The 26,148-nt window shown below is 37.7% G+C and overlaps 1 protein-coding gene across 5 annotated transcripts in view; it reads left to right on the top strand.

The window, feature by feature from the left end:
• The window catches only part of WASL (WASP like actin nucleation promoting factor), an 83,632-nt gene extending 63,548 nt beyond the window's left edge, over positions 1-20,084 (top strand). For all 5 annotated transcript variants that reach the window (XM_002712090.5, XM_051848925.2, XM_051848924.2 and 2 more), the window contains 4 exons: positions 1,687-1,840; positions 7,232-7,749; positions 12,252-12,360; positions 17,468-20,084. In XM_002712090.5, the coding sequence (XP_002712136.1) occupies positions 1,687-1,840; positions 7,232-7,749; positions 12,252-12,360; positions 17,468-17,529 (843 nt within the window). In that variant the 3' untranslated portion in view covers positions 17,530-20,084. The remainder of the gene's footprint in view (positions 1-1,686; positions 1,841-7,231; positions 7,750-12,251; positions 12,361-17,467) is intronic.
• Positions 20,085-26,148: the final 6,064 nt, after the last annotated feature.

Raw genomic sequence — 26,148 nt, 5'->3', positions numbered from 1 at the left:
ATACACTAAGTAAAATGTCAACAAATAGTAAGAAGAAAAGAACACTGTTCCTCAACAGTAGAGAACAATCATGAATCTAAGAATGTCAGTTTCACTCTTACACATTACATTTTTGGTGCTCTGTTAGTTACCACAGATCAGGGAAAACATATGGTATTGGTCTTCTTGGACTGGTTTATTTCACTAAGTATAGTAATTTCCAGTTGCATCCATTTTGTTGCCAGAGACAAGATTTTTCTTTTTTACGGTTGAGTATTCCATAGTGTATGTATACCATAATTTCTTTATCTATTCATCAGTTCATGGATATCTGGGTTGATTCCATATTTGTATTCTGCAGCTGTGGGATGAAAGGTTCTGTAGATATCTGTTAGGTCCTTTTGGTCTATAATGTCATTTGGCTGTTTTTTCTGTGTTGGTTTTCTGTCTAGTTGATCTGTACATTGATGAAAATGTGCTTTTAGTCCCCCATTACTATTGTATTGGAGTATATGTCTCCTTTTAGATTTATTAACGTTTATTTTTTTTAAGATTTATTTATTTATTGGAAAGAATTACACAGAGAGAGGAGAGGCAGAGAGAGAGAAAGAGGTCTTCCATCTGATGGTTCCCTCCCCAATTGGCCGCAATGGCTGGAGCTACATCAATCCAAAGCCAGGATCCAGGAGCTGCTTCCGGGTCTCCCACGAGTGTGCAGGGGCCCAAGAACTTGAGCCATCTTCTACTGCTTTCCCAGGCCATAGCAGGGAGCTGGATCTGAAGTGGAGCAGCTGGGTCTCGAGCCGGTGCTTTAGGCCAGGGCATTAACCTACTGCACCACAGTGCTGGCTCCATTAACATTTATTTTGTTAGCATATAAATACTGTAACTGCATTAAAAGTTTATTTAACTTGTGCCTGGACTTGCGGCATAGAAGGTTAAGCCTCTGCCTGTAGTGCTAGCAACCCTATGGGCACCGGTTCAAGTCCCAGCTGTTCCACAGCCAATCTAGCTCCCTGCTAATGTGTCTGGGAAAGCAGCGGAAGATGGCCCGAGTATTTCAGCCCCTGCATCCATTTCTGAGAAACTCAGAAGTAGCTCCTGGTTCCTGCCTTCGGCCTGGCCCTGTCCCAGCGTTTTGGATAGTGAACCAGTGAATGGAAGATCTCTCTTTCTCTCTCTCTTTTTTAAAGATTTATTTATTTATTTGAAAGAGTTATACAGAGAGAGAAAGAGAGAAAGAGAGAGGTCTGGTGTACTCCCCAATTGGCTGCAACAGAGGAGCTGTGCCGATCCAGAGCCAAGAGCCTGCAGCTTCTTCCAGGTCTCCCACATGGGTGCAGGGGCCCAAGGACTTGGGCCATCTTCTACTGCTTTCCCAGCCATAGCAGAGAGCTAGATCGAAAGTGGAGCAGCCAGGACTTGAACCAGTGCCCATATGGGATGCTGGCACTGCAGGCGGCAGCTTTACCCACTATGCCACAGTACTGGCCCCGGAAGATCTCTTGATCTTTCTCCCTCTATCCCTATCTCTCCCTGACTCCTTCTCTCTGTATTTCTGCCTTTGAAATAAAGAAATATTTTTTAAAAGGAAAAAGAATTAACTTAAATATTTTCAAAAAACATATGAGAATTATACTTTGTCATACTTATTTTTAATAAACAAGGGTAGATTTTTATAGTTTGTGGTTATTTTATCTGTTGTAGTTGAATAATTTGGATCCAGAATTGAAGAATCTTTTTGATATGTGTGGAATCTCAGAGGCACAACTTAAAGACAGAGAAACATCAAAAGTTATATATGACTTTATTGAAAAAACGGGAGGTGTGGAAGCTGTTAAAAATGAACTGCGAAGGCAAGGTAACTTTTATTTCTATTTTTCTTTTTATCTTTGATGTCAGCTTCAGTTTTGAGCAAAATATTTGAATTTATTGATAGTTAATTTGGCCCATCATATTATATATTATATTATTTTGCAACTAAAAACTTGGTATGATTTTTTAAAGTTTTATATTAAATTTATGAAAATCCACACAAAATTTTCCAGTTGTCATATTTAGAAAAAAAATTATAGTTAAGTAAATAATTTACTCCATGAATCCTGCAAATCACTGTTAAGGTTGGTTGTAATTTAGTAGTTATTTAATCAATAAGGTATTTTCAGAATATAAATGTAAATCTTTTTATTAATTTTGAAATGCAGACTTTTTTCTTGTATAAAATATAAAAATTACGTTTAGTTCCTAAGAGTACAATTTGCAGTGTTTTAAGATCTGATAATTCATTTGAAGTATCTTACATTTTAGTTGTATCTTAATTATCACAGTAAAATGCAGATAAATTATGTTGTTTGTTGATAGTCATCTTTGCCACCTTGTTCATACGAGATTGCTTCTCTTCCTAGTATTTACATTCTCATTACACCATAGCAGAGCAAAAACTTCAGTTAAAAAGAATTTAGCTATCATTTTAAATTAGAAATTTGACTGACCTTTTTTGCCTCTGCTATCTATTCAGTCTTGATTGATAAATTCATTTGTTTGATTTACTCATTCATGCATGCATTCCTTGATGTATTCATTAATATTATGCCAGCACTGGATTTAGGATATTTAGATGTGAAGATATGGTTTCTGCTGTCAGTCTGCTGTGAAAGTAGATATGTAAACAAGTTGAAGCTCATAATTACTGTTGTAGAAAAACAGCACTTTTTCCACTGAAGCTAGCAGAATGTTGATTTATCTTACTATGAACAAATTACATTTCCACATTGTTTGGGCACAGCACCATTGATTTTTTTTAAATGCTCCACTTCAGTCCTAGTCACTGTTGGTTTGCAGCTGATGGAAGGCCTTAAGAATGGTAGTGTGTCTCTCACTCTGCCTCTGAATGCACAGCAGCAGATGTTCTCAGGCTCTCTCAGCTGTCCGGGTGTACAAGTTCACAATTACCCTTGACATTACTGAACCAGCCATACTGCTGACCTCTCATCTGGACGTCTGAACTATTAGCTGACCATCTTTAGTTGATTAGATTAATTTTTAAGCTTTATTGGTGCTGCTTTTATTTCACCTGTTTTTAAAACATTAAATTAGATAGGGTTCTTGATTGAATTCCATGAAACCAACCAAAAAAAGACAAAGGCATTAAAAATGTCTTTTGAGAATAAAGTATAAGATAGAGCAATTTTTTATTGTATTTAAGACCCTCTCAGGAACATTTTAGATTAGAGGAGGGAAACATTTGGCCTGCAGGCTGTGTAAGGCCCACAAAATCATGTAGAAAGGGCACATAATTTAAGATTCAAAAGTATGGAAAAAATTAGGAAAGGAAAAGTTAAAGAAATTGTCTTAAAATATGCTTTTATGTAATGAGATTTATAAAAAGTAATTTGACTTGCGATTTCCAACATACCTTTCTGTGTGTATACAATTGTTTGAAGTCCATTAACTTATAATAATCTGTTCTGTAGGTCCACCACAATGGAGTGGTATGTATTGGGATATTATTTAACCTGGCACTCTAAATTATGCATGTTGTGATGTGTTCCTTTTCAGAGGAGCTAGAGCTCATATATCCTGCTTGTATCATTTCCAGTGAGGCTTTCTGCCTGGTAGTGAAACTAATAGTTTGGAAATGTAGATGCCAAAATTTTTAAAAAATTAATTCTGTATGAATCAGAGCTTATTCTTTGATTATCATTTAAATAATTTTATTAATTCTATGGATTTAAAAAAAAAACACCTCTAGTCCTCCAAAGCATCCCTGTGTTTATTACTAATTATTCTTAGTATTTTTTAGTGATTGCTTTTCACATTTGACAGTTTTTCAATAACCTATATAAAATCAGTTTACATTCTTACAGTAATTTGCACCAGAGAGGAAGAAATAAACACAAAAAAAACCACAGTTTTACAGATACCCACTCAGAGAGTTGTCCGTATTCCCATAAATGTAAATTTGGGTCAAATAAAATTTTTCTGGTTTTTTTGAATCTTGAGAGTATATGATAGTTCTTTAATTAGTCTCTTGAAGTCTATAATAGTCCATCTTTTATGTGTTATGCAGCTTATAATACTTACAAATGTGTAGAGTTGTCTGTCAGTAGTCACTATCAGCATTTATCTGAAATAATAATTGGGTTTAAATATATCAGACTTACTTTATAGTATGCCATCAAGATAAGGTGTGTGTGGTTTTTTTTTCTGTAGTTTCATTCTTTTTAACTAAGCTTTGATAGTAAGAGCAGTTTTCTAATGTTTGCTTCACTTTATTTCATTTTTGAAAACTCTACCATTACCATTCTGGGTCTAGTGCCTGTGGTGGCTCTTAGAATTCTGAAAATATATAGATTGTCAGATGTCCCCCTTGCAGAGTGTAGTGCCTGCTTACAAGACTTTTTTGTCTACCGTGTCTCCTTTCTTTTCCTGTCAGTTCTTTCACATTTTTACCTTGGAATATAGCATGTCTTTTGCATACTCTGCTTTTCATGTAAATATAATACAGACTATAAAAAATTGAAAGTTGCTAGTAGGTATTTTCTTCAAGAAAAACATAGATAAGTTTGCTGTCACAAAATAATAGACATACTGAACTTATACTGTACTCAAATTTGATGTAACTAGTAATTGATTAATTATAAGTTAAGGCTCTCCCTTTCCTGGGGCAATGATTTAGTGTCTGTCTGAATGGGTGTTAACTGGACCCCAAATTATTCCAATAAATACACTTATTGTAAGTTCCAGTGTTTAGTGAAAACACATGGAATAATTATTTGTTTCATACAAAATGTAGTAGAATAGGCTGAATCCTTTTCCCTTGATTAACAGATGCCCAAATTTTTAAAATACCAGTGTAGACAAATATTGTGATTTAAAATAAAAAACCTAAAACATTAACATGAAATTTAATATCTGTTTGAAGGTTTATTGTATTGTATTTATATCAGGAGTATACATACAATATATATGCCATAGCCTCTCTTTGGTCCTTTAATTGCAAAATATGTTATTTTTGGTCTAGTTAGAAAATTCAGTGAACCTTAGCTACAGTGTCCACACTTTCAGTTTATCTTAAGCATAAATCCTAGGAACATCCATTGTGATGGCCTGTAACTAAGCAGAGTAATTTTCCTGCTTCCAAATATATGTTATTTCCAATTTGAAAAGTTTATATGCCAAGAAGCAATACCGATGTGAATACAGGCCTTGCTGCATGTTTCAGTTAATATTTATAATTATATTTGGTGGTAAATATTTATAACATGATTTCGATGGGTTTCACAAGTGAAGTTGGAAGATACCATTTTATTCCCTTGGAGTGAGTTTGTTTTTTCCTGCTGCTATCATGCATTACTGAATTTCTAAACCTGTTGTTATTTGTAGCTGAGTTACCTATTTATGATTGAGTACATTGTATAGGAATATCCATCATTACCATTTAAACTTTGTGTCAGTAAATGCAAACAGCTATTATGGATACTAGGATTTCTTTTCTCCTAAAGATAGTTAATTTTTCTATTTAGTCTAAACGGAGAAATAATAAAGCAAAAATGAGCATCCTATATCTGAAATGCTTGAGCCCAGAAGTATTTCAGATTTTGTGGTGTTTTGGATTTTGGAATATTTGCATATACATAGTGAGATATTTTAGGATTGAGACCTGGGTCTAAACGCTAAATTTATTTACATTTCAAATAAACCTTACACATATTTACTGAAGGTGGTTTATAACAGTATTTTTAGGGTGTCTGTGTTTGGACTGTGACCTGTCACATGAGGTCAATTGTGGTATTTGCACTTGTATCATCATAAAAAAATTTAGATTTTTGGAGCATTTCAGATTTCAGATTTTTTTATCAGGGATGTTCAACCTGCACATTGTTATGACAAAGCCATGTCTACAGAAATATAATAAAGATAAAATGTCATACTTTAAGGTTTTAGTCTTATTCTCCAACATAGTTGCTTTACTTTGTTTTCCTGCGATTTCTTGAATAGAACAAGAGAATGTAAACATTAGAATGTAAATAAACATTGTTGATATCAGAATAATGGTAATTTTTGGTTAATAAGTTTAGTTTAATTTTGCAGTTCATAATAATTCAGTTGATTTGTTAATTTGTTAATAATCAATACACATCTCCTGATAAATAACTGAGCATTTCAGGTGAGCAAACAAGCTCCCTGTGCCATTCCTGGATTACTGATTTTCTTTTAGAAATCTAGGACATCATACTATATATCAGAAGTACCAATGTAAATTAGATGACAGAGCTTTGTATTTTAAAAGAAAAAGCATAGTTGAGTTTTGGCTCAGTTTAATGTGAATAAATTCTAACAGATAATACCACATTAATTACATTAATTCTAAATGTGTCAGCTGAAATAATCAGTTTTGTTAGAGTTTGTTCAGCAAGTCAAACAGAGTGTTGAAATTCAGAAGTTTCTGAAATGGCTGCTTCCCAGGCTTCTGTTTGGCTGCAGTTTATAACTTTCCTACAGGGTGGGTATGTGCTCTGAATCAGGTTTAAATAAGACAGATTAATGTGTGATTATCAGTCACATTAAAAATCAAGGAGGATATTTGGTAATATTTACCATCTTGAATATTGATTAAGGAGGTACATTGCATTCCCTTACTCTTTTGTTATCTGTACATAGAGAGAGGCAGACAGTGGGGTTGTTAATCATTTTTACTATAATGACCCTAAGAGGTGAAGCTTACTTCTTTTAAGGTAAAACGAATATCCTGGGTTTGTTGAGAAGTCATGGTACCGTCAAGTGACTAACAGGGCTTCTTCTGAGCAGGGATAGTGGTCCAGCTGACTTAGGCCTCTGCAGGAACCATTCTGTTCTTAAGTCTACAAATGTGAATTGATTTAAAAGAAATACTAAATGTACTTAATTCTTCGAATAGGGAAGACACTCATTACTTTTTAAATGAAAAATAATACTAACAAATGTTCGATGTCACTGTTGTTTTTATTATTACATAAAGAATTCCCCACACCTCCAAAATTGGTACTGATTTGTAAAAGCTAGTGACTTTTTCGAGAAACAGGAGGGCAATCAAGCTGAATATTTCCAAATAAAATTATGATAACATCTATGCACAGCTAGCTTTGCAAAAAAATGCAAAGAAGAGACTTTTTGTTCTTAATATTATTTTGTTTTTTTACATGTGAAAGTGAATTGCCTTTTCAATAGGGGAGAAAAAAGCATACTTTGTTTTTTTCTGTTTTCATTTCAGCACCACCACCTCCACCACCATCAAGGGCAGGGCCACCTCCTCCTCCACCCCCTCCGCATAGCTCAGGCCCTCCCCCTCCTCCTGCCAGGGGAAGAGGTGCCCCTCCTCCACCACCTTCAAGAGCCCCCACAGCTGCACCCCCACCTCCGCCTCCTTCGAGGCCAGGTGTGGGAGTCCCTCCACCACCGCCAAATAGGATGTACCCTCCTCCGCCTCCAGCCCTTCCCTCCTCAGCACCTACAGGGCCTCCACCACCACCACCACCTCCACCTCTGTCAGGCGCACTGGCACCGCCCCCACCACCACCACCTCCTCCACCAGGGCCACCACCTCCCCCTGGCCTGCCTTCTGATGGGGACCATCAAGTTCCAGCTCCTGCAGGAAGCAAAGCAGCTCTTTTAGATCAAATTAGAGAGGGTGCTCAGCTAAAGAAAGTGGAACAGAACAGTCGACCGGTGTCCTGCTCTGGAAGGGATGCACTTTTAGACCAGATTCGACAGGGTATTCAGCTGAAGTCTGTAAGTAATCTGTTCTTTTCATTGTAGATCATCCATCACAGTGGAATTTGAAGTAATTCGTTAGTTCTTTGAAAAGTTTATTCTTTTACTTCTCTCTTGCTATTTAGTTTTTTTAGCTCTGTGATTTGTAAAATGTTATAAATTATGAACAGCAGCAATTTTTAGTTCAGTTTGGTAAACTCCTATATCACAGTGTAGAACATTTCTGTCATCCCAGAAAGTTCTCTCACACCTCTTCCCTGTTAGTTCTGCAGGCAAAATAAAACTCTTTGACTACCACAGATTAGTTTTGCCTGTTCTAGAGCTTCATATAAATGGAATTTTGCAATGTTTTTGCAATTTTTTGTTCTAGACTTTTAAATATAAAGCATTTTAACAAAAAAAAAATCCTTATTAAACTATAGGGAATTAAAAATAGCTCATTTGTAGTTACCTTGGTAAATCCAGACCACTAAGTTTATGAAAACTAAATCATATTCTGAAGTTTCCAAGTTCTAAAATTTAGATTAGTGGAAAATTAGACCCCACAGAAATTTGAAAGGCTTCTAATAGAATTTCTAACGGTGATAACAGTTGATTTTGTTTGTTTTTTTATTTAAAGATTTATTTATTCGAAAGGCAGAGTTACAGAGAGGCAGAGGTCTTCCATCTGTTGGTTTACTCCTGAAATGGCTACAACGACAGAGCTGAGCCATTTCCATCCGAAGCCAGGAGCTAGGAGTTTCTTCCATGTCTCACATTGTTGCAGGGGCCCAAGGACTTCGGCCATCGTTTAATGCTTTCCCAGGCCATAGCAGAGAGCTAAATTGGAAGTGGAGCAGCCACGACTCTAACCAGCGCCCATATGGGATGCCAGCACTACAGGCGACCTTACCCACTATGCCACAGTGCCAGCCCCCAGATAATTTTAGATTCTCGGAATTAGGAGAGGTGGTACAGCTTTCACATCATAAATATTCTTTTGATTTTCGTTCAGCCATTAGAAAGTATAAAAACCATTCTTAACTTTCAGGTTTGGTTGGTGATGCTGTTGAAAGAACAAAAACAAGAGATAGGGTAAATTTGGCTTACGTGTTATAGTTTGCCAACCACAATACTGGGGCCTAACCTCTGTGTTTTCTGAGCTTTCATAACTAGTGTGTTCTATAGGACTTGAGACAGGTAGTAGATATTAGATTTTTCTATAAGGTAAATGGAAATGACAGAGGACTTTTTTTTTTTAACTTTTGGGTTTATTTTTATTTATTTGAGGGATAGAGATATCCTATTCACTGGTTCACTCCCCAGATGCCCTCAGTAGCCAGGGCCAGGCCAGGCAAGGCCAAAGACAGAAGCCAGAAACTCAATTTGGGTCTCTGTGTAGGTGGCAGGGACCCATCTACTTTGGCCATGACCTGTTGCCTCCTAGGGTACATATTAGCAGGAAACTAGATTCATGAACAGAACCAGGACTAGAAACTAGGCACTCCAATGTGAAATACAGGCATCAGATCAGCACCTTAACCACTATGCCAAATGCCTGGCCCGAGGACATGTTAACTGAAAATTAATTTGTGATGTTGGGGTTAAAGATAAATTTTTAGATCTCAGTAGAAGGAAAAGTGATGTATAGGAAACAACTGATTAAATGAAAATATTCAAACATTAGCATAGCATAGATTTAGAACATCTGACCTTTAAAATATAACCGAAACTTTTCCTTTTTAAGATTTATTTTGAGGGACAAACAGCTCCAATTGCAGTTCATTCTGCAAGTGCCTGTAACACCGTTCGCTGAAGGTCAGAGCTATAAACTGAGAACTCAATCCAGATCTCCCATATGGATAGCGGGAATGCAGTCACTTGAGCTATCACTGCTACTTCCCAAAGCCTGCGTTAGGAAGCTGGGTTTAGGAATAGGAGGCCAGAGTGAAACCCAGGCATTCTCATAAGGGACTGTCTGAACTGCTAGGCCAAACGTTCTGCCGCTAGATCTTTCCTTGACATATGTTCAGGAGGACACACTTAAATCAGCCTGTGGGCATTCATCTTGGCTTCCTTCTCCCATTTAGTTTAGACTAAACATTTCTCAAGAGCAGTTAGAGAACTTTACATACTGTTAAGTGGGGAGAATTCATGTCAGAATGACCATAATCCAGGTGAATAGCAAGTTTTAATATGGTTACTTTTAGCTTTTACCTTAGAATCACCACTAGTTCCTGTGTCATTCCCCTACCTCCCATTCCTAACAGAACTTGTTGTTTTCCCTTTTCCATTTCTTCTTTTCTCCACAATAAACTTTCTTTCTCTCATTTAACTATAATAAGGTGGTGGTTTATTTTTAATGAAGAAAATGTTGTCTTCACATAACTAAAGAAGTAGCAGCATTCAATTTCCTATTTACTTTCCTCATATCTTCCCATCCCAGCTCCTGTCTTCAGAAAAAAAAAAAAAAAACAGCCTTGATCTCTGAATTCATTTTAGAAAAATATTTTCCATTCTAAATATAGTATACTATGCCTTTTTTTTAATCCAAGTACTCACTTTCCTTCTAATTACATTTAGTTTGTTATCATAGACTACATAGTTGATAAATGATTCTGTTATACACATGGGATCTGAGTCTATAATTTTACTTTACTTTTAAAAATAACCATTTGTGGTTCAAATTTATTTGGCTGTATTTCTTTAAATTTTCTATATAAATTAATCAGTTTATTTTGTGGTAAATGACAATATAAAACCTCAGATGTACTTTAAAGTATAGGCAGGAGATATATAAGTGTTCAGTTATATGTATTTTGAATTCCTTCAATTCTTTTTTTATTCCATGTATTTAGTTCCTCAAATAGCATCTTGTCCAAATAACTACTCCAAAAAGTATGTTGATGACAGTGTTGTACTCCTGCTTTGTACTAGCTGCTTTTTATTATCAGATTGCTTAAAGGTAGTCTAAATGTCCTGGCTGCTGTTAAACTTCTTTGAGAACCTTGTACAGAAATAGAAAGCTCTGAAACAATTTATTTTTTCCATTTGTGCTACTTCTATCCTGGTAATAGCATATGATCTTTAAAACTTAAATACTAATGACTGACTGAATCTGTTTTTTACTGGGGTCTCCTTTGAACATTTTTTTTTACAAAAAGGTCTTTTGTCCAAAATCACAAATAGTACCAGGGGAAGAGTTACAAAGACCATAATAAAAAGTTTGTCTTAATAAAATGACTTTTCTCTCTGGGAAATGATTTAGAATTTAAATAGATGTTAAATACACACACACACACACACACACACACAAAACTTGTGTAAGTGCTAGTTTTTCTAAATTGTTAATTATAATCTTAAATTATACCAGTAAGTCCATAGGCAAGGTTTACAATGAATATATAAAAACAGTTAAATGCATTTAGGGTAGTCCTTTCAGAATTGCATTTTTTTCTCTGAACATGAACAGACTTCCTGTATTCTCCCTTTTAAGTATGAATATTAGAAGTGGAGATAATTTTGTGTGGACTGTCATTCTGAGAAATCAGATCTTAGAGTCTTTGATTTTTTTGTTTCCCTGAGTGTTCGGAGCAGAACAAAGTACTTCACTTAGGAATAGTTAGGTGCCTTGCAAGGAAGGTACATTTTGCAAGCTTTTCAGCTAAACTCCTTAAAGAGAAGTTGTATGCTATGAGAAGAGAGGTTCATTTTGAGTTGTAATATATACATATTAATTATAACATTATGGGGTCAGCACTGTAGGATAGTAGGCTAAGTCTCTGCCTGCAGTGCTGGCATCCCATATAGGTGCTGGTTTCTGTCCCGGGTGCTCCTCTTCCAATCCAGCTCTCTACTATGGCCTAAGAAAGCAATAGAAGATGTTCCAAGTGCGTGGGCCCCTTTCACTCATGTTGGAGACCTGGAAGAAGTTGCAGGCTTTAGATCGGCCAAGCTCCGGCAGTTACAGCCATTTGGGAAGTGAACCAGTTGATGGAAGACCTTCCTCTGTTTCTCCCTCCCTCTGTAACTCTACCTTTCAGATAAATAAATAAATCTTTTTTTTAAATTATAATATTATATCACATGAGATATAAATATACAAAGGTACAAGCTCAGTTTTTCTAGTAAGGCATAAATTCTGCAGTTGCCAATCTTACAGATCATCTTACCTGAGCTTCACACCTGTATAGCAACTCTTGGAATTTCAGTATGATTCTGGGTTTAAGAATGCTGTCCCTTGATAATAGCTTTAAATTCCTCATCTAAGGTTTGTGTGCTGTAATAAACAGAAGTAACCCAGTTACAAGGACAAGTATTACTCAGGAAAGGATTTAATTAGAAAAGTGTTGATTGCATATGCATTAAGGAAAGAAAATACTTCTAAGGCAGCAGGTTTTCTTAATTTAATTAATCATGTTCTGGGGTTGTCAGTTTGTTTTCCCTTTAAAATTTTTTTTCTTTTACAAGATAAGTGAGTCTAAGAAAATAAAACTTTCTGGAAAAGGATTCACTGAGTTGTGCTAACTTTCTTTTCCAAGGTATCTGATGGCCAAGAGTCTACACCACCAACACCTGCGCCCACTTCGGGAATTGTAGGTGCATTAATGGAAGTGATGCAGAAAAGGAGCAAAGCCATTCATTCCTCAGGTATGTGTGTTTTTTAAAAACTTGAATATTTGAGTTCTGTTTTGTTTTTGTTTTTAATTTATATTTTATCACTGTCATGGCTAGCTTTCTCTCTGCTAATTGAGTAACTTACTGTTCGAGATTCTAGGCATTTTTTTTTTTTTTTTAAGATTTATTTATTTGAAAGGCAGAGTTACAGAGAGTCAAAGGCAGAGAGGTCTTCCATCCACTGTGTCACTGCCCAGTGACCGCAAGAGCTGGAGCTGTGCAGATCCAAAGCCAGGAGCTTCTTCTGGGTCTCCCACGTGGGTGCAGGGACCTAAGGACTTGGGCCATCTTCTATTGCTTTCCCAAGCCATAGCAGAGAGCTGGATTGGAAGTGGAGCAGCCAGGACTCGAACTGGCACCCATATAGGATGCCAACACTGCAGGTGGCATCTTGCCCGCTACACCACGGTGCCAGTCTGGGGCATAGTTTAAACAGTTGATGCCTCTGACTAGTCTGCCTGAAACCTAATGAATGCCAGGACACTGCAGCCATAACTATAAATTGGAGCAACAGCTTTGGGAGAAAAAAAAAAAAACCTTATTTCCTATACCAGGAAACACTAATAGAATTCTTGACAAGCCACCTTTAAACAAGGCTTGAGATTTCTGGGTCTCATTCTTATGACATTTCAAGATAGAAAATTCAAATTTCTTGATCTGTGGGAATTAGGACTAAGAAATTGGGTGATTTCTACATTTAAGGAGTTTGGTAAAGAATATTAACTTACTTATTCTAAAACTATTTATTTATTCATTTATTTATTGGAGAGACAGAAATAGGTAAGTGGAGAATGCCATCCACTGGTTGCCTCTGCAAATGCCTGCAATGGCCAGGGCCCAAACCAGGGGCTGGAAACTGAAAATGGGCTTCCCACATGGGTGGCAAGGACCTGATGATTTCATCCATCACTGCTGCCTCCCAGAGTCTACCAGTAGGGAACTGGAATCAGATATCAAATCCAGGTACTCACTCCAGTGTAGGATGTAGGCGTCTTAACCAGTAGGCTAAACCATACTCCACTACTGCTTCAAAGTTTGGTGTTGTGTTTTGGTTTTGGGTTGTGTGGTTTTTTGTTTGTATGTTTGTTTGTTTGTTTTGCATTTCCTAAAAGGCTTATTTTATTAAGCCAGTACCTATTTTAAACATTATTAAACTATATACATACTGCCACATAAATGAATAATGCTTCTAAAAATAGAGCAAGATACAGGTTTGGCTGATTACATTGGTTGAAGGGTTTACTAGCTTCTCAAGCATGATGTACTAGAATCAGATCTTATTCTTATTAGCACTTTTATTTAATTTAATCTCTGTGGACCTCAGTTTTCTTATTTGTTACATGGAGAGAATTTGCAAATCATATGATTGATGTGAGATTAAATAGTATATAAACAACAGATTACCTAGCAACCTGATAGGTGCTAAGTAAATGTTATTTTCCTTTTCTTTCTCTGTAGCAATGTAGATAGCTACGATCCTTGAGCAACATTTGTTTTCTTTAAGTAGACATATTTATTCCTTTACTACATTACAGGGATAGAATAAGCTAATTCATTTTATAAATATTTATTATGGAATAGTAATAAAATTTTAATAAAACAAAAACCCAGGCCTTCAAGAAAGCATGCATTCTAGTGAGAGAGAAACAAACCATAAACAAAAAATTTTATATACATATAAAATGTTAATTAAATAGTGAGAAGTACTCAGGACAAAAATGCAGCAGAAATGGGAGATAGGGAGTTTCAGGATACAAGAGGGAGGTTCCTTTTGACATGGTATCATGAGGCCTAACTGAGGTGTTGCTAAAAGACCAAAAAGAGGAAGAATAGTATAGAAAACTGGGGGCCAGCACTGTGGCTCACTAGGCTAATCCTCCACCTGCGGCACCAGCACCCCGGGTTCTAGTCCTGGTTGCTCCTCTTCCGGTCCAGCTCTCTGCTGTGGCCTGGGAAGGCAGTGGAGGATGGCCCAAGTGCTTGGGCCCTGCACCCGCATGGAAGACAAGGAGGAAGCACCTGGCTCCTGGCTTTGGATCCATGCAGCGTGCCGGCCATAGCGGCCGTTTGGGGGGTGAACCAATGGAGGGAAGACCTTTCTCTCTCTCTCTCTCTCTCTCTCTAAAAAAAAAAAAAAAAAAAGAAAGAAAGAAACTGGGGAAGAGTGTGCCAGATGGAGATCAAGTGCAGAGTCCTTGAGGTTGAGGAGCAATGAGGAAGTCAGTATGACTAGAAAAGGGTAGTAAGGAAGGAAGTAGGAGACCAGTTTATAAGGCTTTGGAGATGATTAAAATATGTTGGTTTTATTCTCAACCTGATGTGTGATTGTTAGAGGAGTAGTGATGATCCAAGCCATAGATAATGGAGGCTTGAGCAGAGTTTATTGGACCAATGAGAAGTGGTTAGATACTAGTTTTATTTTAAATGTGGAGATCACTGGTTTTGCTGATGGATTCTAGATGGGGTGTGACAAAAGAGAGGAGTGAAGGATTACTCCCAAGTTTTTGTACCTGAGCACCTAGAAGGATGTAATGTTTTTAACAGAAAAGAGAAAAAGAAAACAGAAAAGAGGGGCAAGTTTGAGAGGAAAAATTAGGAGTTTTGCCTTTGTACATACTAAGTTTGAGGTGTTTATTGGGAATTCCAATGTCAATGTTAATTTGGTTCTGAGTCTGAAATTAAAGGCGGAAGTCTGACTTTTAAGTAAATTTGGGTCAGTTGTGTTTAATGTGATGAAACTAGAGATCAGCAGAATGGATATAGATACAGAAGAGAAGGCCTAATAAGTCTTAGGACTGGAGAGTGTGTAAAGCCAAATGAAGACAATGTTTGATGGAGGACAAGGTAATCATCTGTGTCAAACGCTTTTGATCAAAAATGAGGACAGGCTTTATTTAGGTTTACCAACATAAGTGGTGTCAGTGGATTTAAAAGAGAAGAGACTAGGGGTGGGCATTTGGCCAGTAGTTAAGATTGCATACTCATATCTCAGAGTACCTGGATTCAAGTCCTGGCTCAGGTCCTCATCCCAGCTTCCTGCTAATGCACACCCTTGGGGGCAGCAGGTGATAGCTGAAGTAATAGAGTCCCTGCCACCCGTATCAGAGACCTGGATTGAGTTCCTGGCTCCCAGTCATTGGAGGGTTGTTGGAGGTGTGGTGATGATCCAGCCACAGTTGTTGGTAGACATTTGGGGAGTGGACCAGTAGATGAAGATGTCTCTTTCAGTCTGTCTGCCTCTCAAATAAATAAAATCAATAAAAGAAAAATGTGTTGACGGAGTTCCTGCTTATCACTGAAATTACTGCTGGAATTAATAGGTGAACAATATACCAGTTTTATTTTTGTTGTTTTTGTGGCCTATTTTTTTATTTCTTTGAATGTTTATTAAAAAACACCCATCTACTAGTTTACATTATTCTCATCAGCAAGTGGCCAGATATTCCTCTTGAATAATGACTTTCTGGATCTGCCATTGTGGTGCAGTGGGGTAAGCTGCCACCTGTGATGCTGGCATCCCATATCGGAGTGCAGGTTTGAGTCCCAGCTGCTCCACTTCCTATCCAGCTCCCTAATAATGTACCTGAGAAAGCTATAGAAGATGGCCAAAGCACCTGGGACCCTGCCACACATGTAAGAGACCTGGATGGAGTTCCTGGCTCCTGGCTTCAGCCTGACCCAGTCCTGGCTGTTGGGGCCATTTGGGAAGTGACCCAGCAGATGGAAGATATCTCTCTTTCTCTTTCTCTCTCTCTCTGTACTCTGCCTTTCAAATACATAACAAAATGAATCTTTTTTTCAAAGAGAAAAGGTGCAAGGAAGCTGCTGGATTCATGATATATGAGTCTGAAATTCAGAAAGACCTACCATTTTGACACATTTGAGACAAGGTTGGAGTTTTAGACTGTCTTAGTAACAGATTTCTCCAGAAATCAAATGACTGAGGCTGGCAGTGTGGCACAGTGGGTTATGTTACTGCCTGTAACACTGGCATCCCATATCAAAGTACTGGTTCAAGTCCTGGCTGCTTTGCTTCCATTCCAGCTCCCTACCAATGCACCTGGGAAAGAATTGGATAAAGACCCCTGTACCCACATGGGAGACCAGGATGGAGTTCTGAGCTCCTGGTTTCAGCCTGGCCCAGCTCTGGCCATTGGAGCATTTGGGGAATGAGCCAGCAGAAGATTCTGTCTCCCTCTCTCTCTTTCTCTCTCTCTGACTCTCTCATTCTCAAATCTCACTCTCACTCTGCCTTTAGCAAACTGGTACAGCCATTAAGGAAGATGGTTATGGAGATTCCTCAGAAAACTAAAAATGGGTCTATCATATGACCCACTTATCTCACTCCTAGGAATACATCCAAAGGAAATTAAATCAACCAATATACAAAAGAGTTACTTGCACTCCCATGTTTATAGCAGCTCCATTCCCATTAGCTAAGTAAGACATGGAGTCAATCTAGATGTCCATCAACTAATGACTGCATAAAGAAAATGTAGTACAAATACACAGCAGAATATTACTCAGCCATAAAAAAGAATGAAATTCTGACAATTGCAACAAAATGGATGCAAATAGAGAATATAATGCTAAGTAAAATAAGCCAGAGAGAAAAAGAAAAATAGCACGTGTTTTCTCTTTTTTGTGGTAATTAATATATGCAGAGAGTATAAAACTTGTGTGGATGTCATATAATTTGGTATATAGTTATAAATAGTGCTTAACTGAATCATATTATGTAAATGACAGTTTACTCTTACTTCACATGTTTGAAAAAAGAAATGGGAGCATGAACTAATGAGGACTCTTGGGGTACTAGTAACGCTTTGTTCTAATTTGACTGTTGGTTTTGAGTATGATCAGATGACCCTAAAAAACCTCACGTATCTGTATACTTTGGGGCATTTCTTGGTATGTATACTGTATTTCAATAAAATATTTAAAAATAAATAATAAAAATCTAAAACATAATGGTTTATGTTCCAGGAATTGAATACTTGGAGGAATCACCCCAGAATTATGGAACATCGTTTTATTTATTCATATATTTAAATTGTTTGTCTTGATGGTTTTCTTGTAGATGAGGATGATGAAGAAGATGATGAAGAAGACTTTGAGGACGATGATGAATGGGAAGACTGATCTATATGTTATATATATATTTTTAAGGTGAAATACTAAACACTACTTTCTGTCTATGGATTCTGTAAAATTATCATGTAAATGTTCTACCAATTTGCTGTATATTTTTGTTGCCTTGTTTTTTTGCTTTTTTTTAATTAATCTGTGCAATACCTCATGTAATCTGTAAAGGTTTGTCATAATACTCTACAAAGTACTCCCTGTTACTTGTGTGCAAGTTTACACCAGGATGCTCACTTGATTTGTGAATATTTTTTCATTCCATCAACAAGGGAGTTTAAATATTGTATGTGAGACTGACAAAAACCTTAATGTAATTTAGTTATAATGCAGAAGGAAAACACTATTTTCATACCCTACTTTTTCTGTACCTAAATTTTCTTATGAAAACCTAGTATAGCACTACATTGTTTTTTAAGTGATGCAAACCTTAGTTTCTTTAGACCCTTCATTTTGAATACAATGCTACATATGAATGTTGAAGCTGATACATTGCACAGTTCTCTAGACATCACCACACTGATACAGGTTCTCAAATTTTAGCAATACACTCTACATAAAATCACTACAGAGACACTGGTGGGGAGAATCAGTAACACGCCTGTGACAGCAGTGTTGCCTTGTGTTGGTACAATGGTATTTACAGGCTGGGATCATATGGAGCCCTTCCATGCCTGTACTCGACTGACTGAGGCTATGTTTGTGCTGTAACAAATGTGGCAGACTCTTTTTGGCAAAAATTCAAAAAATATTTTTGGTATTATTCTGAAACAGAAAAGATTTAAGTTGAGATTTGGAACTTAATTTCCTTCTACATGAACTGAAGAGGGTCATGCATTATGGTTACTCCAACATTTGGTCTCAAATGCTATAGAGATCAAAATATTATTAAAATGATATGAAATTAAGTATTTTATTTTGCAATTTGTATAGATTGAGTATTGAGAAGTTCCAAACATAAAATCTTACCTGATTGGCAAAAGTATGTACTGTAATGCTGAACCTAACATTCTGTATAGTTTTATTTTAATAATTTCTTGAGATTTTTATCAAATGTCAGGTGAAAGGTTACATTTTCCTTAAAGATTTGTTGACCTAATGTCAAATTTCTTTGAATACCTACCTGAATGATAGCTTTTTAAAAATAAAACTTTACAACCTGCACATTTGTTATGCATACTAAATGGTGTGTTGCAATTAGGATTTCCTTGCCTTTCTACAGTAATACACTAATTTGCCTAAAGGCGGTTATTTCATATTTATAGCACTAATTATCATGCCTACCTACTTTAAACTTTAGGTAGAAAATTATTTGATTTAAATGCAGACATATTTTTCTCACATTGAGTCATGTGCAGAATGTAGTTCCAAATGTATTTCATTACTGTAGTCACAATATCCAACTAAAAGTTATGCTATCCAGAATTGTACCGACCAAAATCTAGTATTGGCATGATCTTGACAGGCTGGACCTGCAAGATGTGGCTTGAATTTTAACCAGTTATTACATAATCTTTAGTGATCATGCATCTAGTTATCATAAGAAGTAATTTAAAAGGTTTTGTTGCTGAAAGCAGTAAGTGGTGCAGTAAAATAGTTAAGTTATTCAAAGAATGTTACCTTCCTTGCAAGAGTAATTTAAGCACATGGGAAAGATTCTAGGCTTTTTTGTTTCCTGCAAAAACAGTGCCCTCTGCTGCTTGAAACCTTCTTCTGCTTACTATCATTTTTATTGTGGCTTGAGCTCAGTGAGTCGGTGTGGATGTGGCTGGACAGCTAGGAACCAATGAAATTAGGAATTTGTGCAAATGGTAAATAGAATATTATGATTATTTTAAATAGCGTCAAACCTCTTCCTATTTAAAATTTTTGACATTATAAAAAACTTTCCTAGAAGCGTCTTTAAGATAATGCCAAATTTTAGATCACTTAACTTTTGGCCAATTCAGTTTTTCCAGCTAGCTTTGGTTTGGTAAATATTCGTCAGGCTCTGCTCTGAGCAGAACTCTTTGAGTTGAAAACAGAATTTTAAACATTTAAAATGAGCATATAACTTGCCAAAGGTAATTGAGTAGTGTTGTTTTTTTTTTCCTTTAATTAAAAAAAGACTGTTGTTGCACAATCTAAACTATTGGTTGAAACAACAGCTGTGGAGTTCAGTCCAGGCATGAGTATTAAATTTGCTTTACCAAGTAAGATACCAGGTTGCATGTTTCAGTCCTCCACCATCTCGCACTGTGAGCAGCACTATACCTGTGCATTGTCTGAAAGCCTCGCGTATATACTCCAGCTAAATGATGTCTGGTAGCCTTCGCGTTTTAACAAACTAGCATGAGGCTTTTTATATCTAAGTGCTACGTGATAGACAATTTCAGCTAGCCACATATTGTATGTATGAGATTCATAAAGACTTTCAATCATTCATTTCCATTTATCAACTGAAATTTTGTTTTAGTATGTGAATTTTTTTTGAAATGTATAGTGAATAGGATGTTGCACTGGTGGCAATTCATCATGGAGCATAATAAAATTAATTTGACCCAAACAGTATAAAATAGTGTGCTTTTTATTCATGTGTTAAGAGATTAAAAATAGGTAAAAATAATTTTGAACAGCAGTGTACAACAAAGGGTACATAGCAGTGAATGATTGTGGTTGAAGTTTTCAGCAGACTGCAATGCAGCCTGACAGTGAGTGTGCCATCAAGTAAACACGGTGAGCACAAGAATGTTACACTCTGTTCTGTGGGGAGACAGAACAGCTGCTGGGCAGCTCCCTTGGATTTCACTGCTGTGCTGTGCAGAGCTTTCACTTAGCAAGGTCACACTGCTTGGAACTCTTGCATATACCAAAAATGTTGAAGTTTCCTAAATTACAGTGATAGTACAGTTTACTGGTAGTTCCAGTAAATAGGCAATATAGAAGTTTGGTAAATTAATAGCTTTTAATAAACAGTATCAAATATGGTGCTCATTTTAAACCAGAGCTCAGTTTTTGATAAATAGAACTTTCTGTTTTCCTGACCCTGGCACAAGTGGGTGTCTGAAGATTGAACTGAGTTATGGAATTCAGAGTGTAGGATGGTACAGAATGCTTTCTGAAACCTCTAGCCACATTTAACAAACATTTCAAGAAATATGTTCCATTAAAAAGCTGTTTCTTTTGTATAGCCATTAGGAATTTATTAACAAACTTTCTAAATAATTTTTAAAGTGATGTATACCTCAGAATTGTTGCTGTCACATGTTTATCTAATCAATGGAGAGATTCCTGAAATGACTCTGGTTTTGGAACAGAGTTTTAGAGGCCAAGTGTAGAGATAAGGCCTATTTATAGTCCCACGGAAAATCCTCTGTGGAAAAAGGTGAAGGATTTTACCTTGCACATTCATTTTAATGACATTGTCACATCTCACTTCCGAAACAGTGTTCTCTTATCTCCTGATCATTTATTTTTTTTAACTTTGCTATTTTAGGAAAACCACCTGGAAAAAGTATAATAAACTGGCTATTAATGAGTGTGATGGGGAACATACTTTGCAACTAATGCTAAGACTACTTTTCCTTGTGTCTTGTGTTACATGTTACCCTCCACTTATAATCCATCAAAAAATTTACAGCAAAACATGTTTAGATGCATCTGCTTTAGGATATAAAGGTTTGTTGTTTATTTGTTTGAAAGGGATCTTAATCCACTGGTTCACTTCCCAGATGACCACAATGGCTGAGGTTGGGCCAGGCCAAAGTTGGGAGCCAGGAACTCCATCCAGGTCTTCCACATGGGTGGCAGGGGCCCAAGTACTTGGACCATCATCCGTTTTACCAGGCGCATTAACAGGGAGCTGGTTTGGAAATGGAGCACTCGGAGGGGATGCTGGTGTTGCAGGCAGCAGCTAGCACCAGCTTTTTTTATTTTTTAAAAAATACATTGATGATTATACTATCTCTTGACACAGTATTTAATTTCACACAATTCTAGTGTAACTCAAACTGGCCATCTGTACCACCGTCAAGATTGACAAGATACGAGTAGCACACAGTTTTTTTGTTTTTTTTTTCTTTTTTTTTTTTTAATAGTTATTTATTTGAAAGAATTACAGAGAGGAAGAGACAGACAGATCTATCCAGTAGTTCACTCCCTATGTGGCTCCAATGATTGAGGCTGGCCCAGCCTGAAGCCAGGAGCCTAGAATTCTATCTGGGTCTTTCATGCAGATATAGGGGCCTGAGTACTTAGGCCATCTTCCACTGCTTTCCCAGGTACACTAGCAAGAGCTGGATTAGAAGAGGAGCAGTATGGGATGCTGGCATTGCAGGTGGCAGTTTACCCACTATATCACAATGCCAACCCCTACACAATTATTTTGAGTTAGTATAATAGTTTATAGATAATAAGATAATTGTGTATTGGGAGTTTCTAGAAAATTTGAAGTGGCCCCTGAGTTCTTCAACCACCACAGAATCTGTTACTCGAGTATTTTTTTTTTTTCTATTTAAAAGGGAGTTCAGTTTTAACAGTATCAAATTGCATTATGGAACTTGAACAAAACAGTTTTCTCTATCTTGGAATCTTTGGCCTATCATGACCTAAATTTAATTTACCTTGGTTATTGCTAGGTGTGTGAATGGATAGTCACAAAGGCCTACTTCTAAGGGTTTTTTAAGCATCAATATCATGATATTCAAACAGCTATTAAGAACTAAATATGTGGTATGCATTAAGATACAACAGTGGAGGAAGGTAAGTCCCACCTATACTTTCATCCTTTACATTTAAAATACTTATGTCATAAGTGAAAGGCATTGGGAGGCTGTCCAGTTCCAACAGGATAGGCACAGGGACACTGTCAAGCCCATTCTCTGTTTGCAGTGGGAATACCCGTATTCAGAGAGCTGGTGTTCCCACGGTCAGAAGGGTCTCATGTAGAAGCCAAATCTGACTGCTGATTTCAGTTGTTCTTTTCCATGCACCATAACACTATATCCTTGTTTTCCATTCTTAAGGATAAACTGCAGATTTTGTTTGTTTCTGAAGATTTGCAGCTGCACATATTATCTGGATACTGATGGAAGCCACCAGCATCCTGTTCCCCCGTCTGTCCAGGAAAGCTGGCTGGCTTTGAAGAACCAGCCTCTGACTCTGAAGCATGTGATCTTATTTTGGCCCAGTGATGGCCGTCACCTGCATTGCCCAAGTATTTGGTCATCACAGGGTACTTCTGTCATTGGGTACTAGGTTGAAATGAGATTGAGGTTTTTATTCTACATCCAAATTATTTTCATTAGTTTCTTATGGATATGTAAATAGGCAGGCACTGTGTATACTTGGACACATTATTTTGTAAGCCCTTTATAACAACCTGCCTGACAGAATATTTGAGAATATATTCATCTTTCTGAATAATTCCAGGTAACAGCTGCACTGACAAAGACTAGGAGTTCTTCCAAGGTGTAGAAGGACAAGCAGAACTCTTCAGATCTGATGTCCTGGTTTTATCGTTGGTGAGAGAAGTGAGGTTTTAATTAGATGCTTGTACTTCAACCTTCCTGGAAAAGGGGCAGGAAAATAAAAGATGCCTTTCTTGTTTGTGGTGTTGAAACAAACAAAAGGAAGAAAATGGCATAATGTCCAGTTAATCACAGGGAAACAATGCTGTTTGTGTCTCAGTTCTGTGGTTGTCTGGAGCCCCTAAAAGTGCTTCTGGCCTAAAAAGAATTTCTTTTCTCTTTTTAGCCAGATGGTAGTCTAAGGAGGCAGAGAATGTTTGAAATGAGACTTTGTGAGCATTTTTAAAGATTGGTGATTGGGAGAATGCTTAGTGAGTAAAATTAAGAAATATATTCTAAGTCTCCATTTTGAAGGAGGAAAACAAAATTTGGGAAGTTGATTAAATCATATATTTTTGGTTTGTTTTTTGTGTAAGAGTGTGAATGTAAAAGCACCAAATTTTGGGGCTGGCGTTGTGGCACAGCCGGTAAAGCCACTGCAACTTTGGCATCCCTCATGGGTGCCAGTTCCTATTCCAGCTCCACTACTTCCAATCCAGCTCCCTGCTAGTGGCCTGGGAAAGCAGTGGAAGACGGCCTCCCACATGGGAGACCCTGATGCAGCACCTGGCTTTTCTTTGAAAAAGAGATGTATTTATTTGAAACGCAGAGCTACAGAGAGAGAAGGAGAGACAAAGAGCTTCCATCAGCTGGTTCATTCTCCAAATGGCTGCACGGCCTGGACAAAGCAAGGCCAAAGCTAGGAGCCAGGATCTTCTGGGTGCAGGGGCCCAGGCACTTAAGCTATCTGTGTTTCTTTCCCAGGCACAGTAGCAGGGAGTTGGATCAGAAGTGGAGGAGCAGGACATGAACCAGCACCCCATGGGATGTTAGCGCTGCAGGTGTTGGCTTAACCAGCTGCACCACTGTGTTGGCCCTAAGAAGGCTTTTTTTTTAAACACCAGATTTTCCTTAGTTGTGTTACCAACTAAAGCTCAGTCTGCACTTCTCCATTCAAATGCAAGTTGTTTTATTTGAGAAGCATAGAGACAGCTCCTGAACGCTGGTTTACTCCCCAGATGCCGGCATTTTCTGAGACTGGGGCAGAAGCCAGGAGCCAGATAATCCAGTCCAGGTTCCCAAATCAGTAGCAGGAACCCAGTTCCTTGAGCCAACATTGTTGCCTCAGGCCTGCATTAGCAAGAAGCTGAAGGCAAGAATGGAACCCAGGTGGCAACTTAACTGCTGCCCCAAACATCTGTCCCATATCTAAATTTTATTAAATGCACCCTCGTGTCACCAGTTCAGGAGAAACAAATGTAATGTGCATTTGAGTTAATTTTGATTGTGTAAAACTTTGCAAAGCCTACTTCACTAATCATGTACCTTTTTTTTAACTTTAATGAATATAAATTTTCAAAGTATAGCTTATGAATTACAATGGCTTTTTCCCCCCTATAACTTCCCTCCCACCCGCAATGGTATTGTCCAATATTAATGGTATTGTCCAAGCAAAATCAATACTTCTTAAAAAAAAAAGTATTTATTTATTTAAAAGGCAGAGCTACAAAGAGGCAGAGACAGAGAGAAAGGTCTTACATTTGCTGATTCACTCACCTAATGGCCGCAATGGCTGGAGCTGCAGCAGTCCGAAGCAAGGAGCCAGGAGCAGCTTCCTGGGTTCAGGGGCCCAAGGACTTAGGCCATCTTGTGCTGCTTTCCCAGGCCACAAGCAGAGAGCTGGATCGGAAGTGGAGCAGCCGGAACTCGAACCGGCACCCATGTGGGATGCTGACACGGCAGACAGTGGCCTTACCCACTATGCCACAGCGCCAGCCCTAAGCACTTCTTATAGTTGTTCATTTTCTTTTAATTGGGGGAAGGACCTTTACATGGAATTTTGGACATGCACAAATCTCAGTACCCAACATGCTCTTCTGAGAAATATGTGTGTGGGTATTACATTTGACTATTTCCTCTGGAACAACTGGCCTGACACCTTGACAATGGTATTAATTGACTTAGCAGAGTTGTTCTGATTTCTGAACAAACGTAAGTAACACTACGTAAACTTCAGAATCCAGCAAACAGCTTTCCTCTGGTGTTGGTTTCAAGACCTAAATTCCCGTTGGCAACCTGCCTTCCCCTCACAGCCAAATCGTCTCAAAATATAGAAACTGCTGCACAGGGTTGAACAGGAAACCACAAGGAACAACAGGTTTCAGAATTAGGCAGATGGGTTCCCAGTCTCCAGCTACTGCTTCTCTTGAAGAAGCTCCTTCAAACTGTCCTCCAGCTTCACTTCTCAGAATATTGTGACCATAATTTCCACACCACTTGTGATAGAAATTATCCAATACAGTGTTTTATAGTTCCTACTCATCCTTCTTGTTCCCCTGTTCCATCCCAGAAATTAGTAGTAATTGAAAGGTAATTTAAGAGGGCCAGGGTGTATCTGGGATTGGATGTGTGTGTTCTATAACATGTAAGGGAATTGACACTGGAGAATGGAGAGCTCAGTGAACATTGCATGACCTTCTCCTAAGAGCAAGGACAACTTCAAAGACTGCGCCTGCTTTGTAGTGGCAGCGCAGTTACCAGCCAGCAGAAGTGTTTTTCTGATAAACACTCCCCAGAGGACACAGTAGACACAGGCCCACCTAATTTGTCACTGCCACCATAGACTGCTTTCTGACTTCCTTGGGGACGCATCCTGAGGCATATCCTGCTCTGCAGAGGTCCTGTAATACATCTTTTCAGTTTGGACGGCTTGCTGATAACAAGGAAGCCATCAAAAGGAAAGAACTAACAAAATTCTCATGGCCGTGCTCACCTTGTTCCTAGATCATATTGAAAAGCACCCATCATAATACTAACCAGTATTCGTGGGAACACTTTAAGTGTTGGGCACTACATGAAATGTTTTGTATGAGCAAGATATTCCAACTTTTCAGCCAAGGCAAATGAAACAAATGTCAAATAATTTACCCAAAGGTAAATAGCTAATAAGTGGCAGAGTTGGGTCTCAAACTCCAGTCTGTCTAAGTAGAAACCTTTAACCACCTTAGTATTCTGCCTATATGGTGGCGATTGAAACACCAGTGATGGTCTGGATGAAAAATAAAAATGTAAC

The sequence above is a fragment of the Oryctolagus cuniculus genome, chromosome 3 (genome assembly GCF_964237555.1).
Source record: "Oryctolagus cuniculus chromosome 3, mOryCun1.1, whole genome shotgun sequence".
Taxonomy (NCBI): domain Eukaryota; kingdom Metazoa; phylum Chordata; class Mammalia; order Lagomorpha; family Leporidae; genus Oryctolagus; species Oryctolagus cuniculus.
The sequence above is the reverse complement of the archived record's forward strand: the minus strand, read 5'-3'. Positions and strand labels throughout refer to the sequence as shown.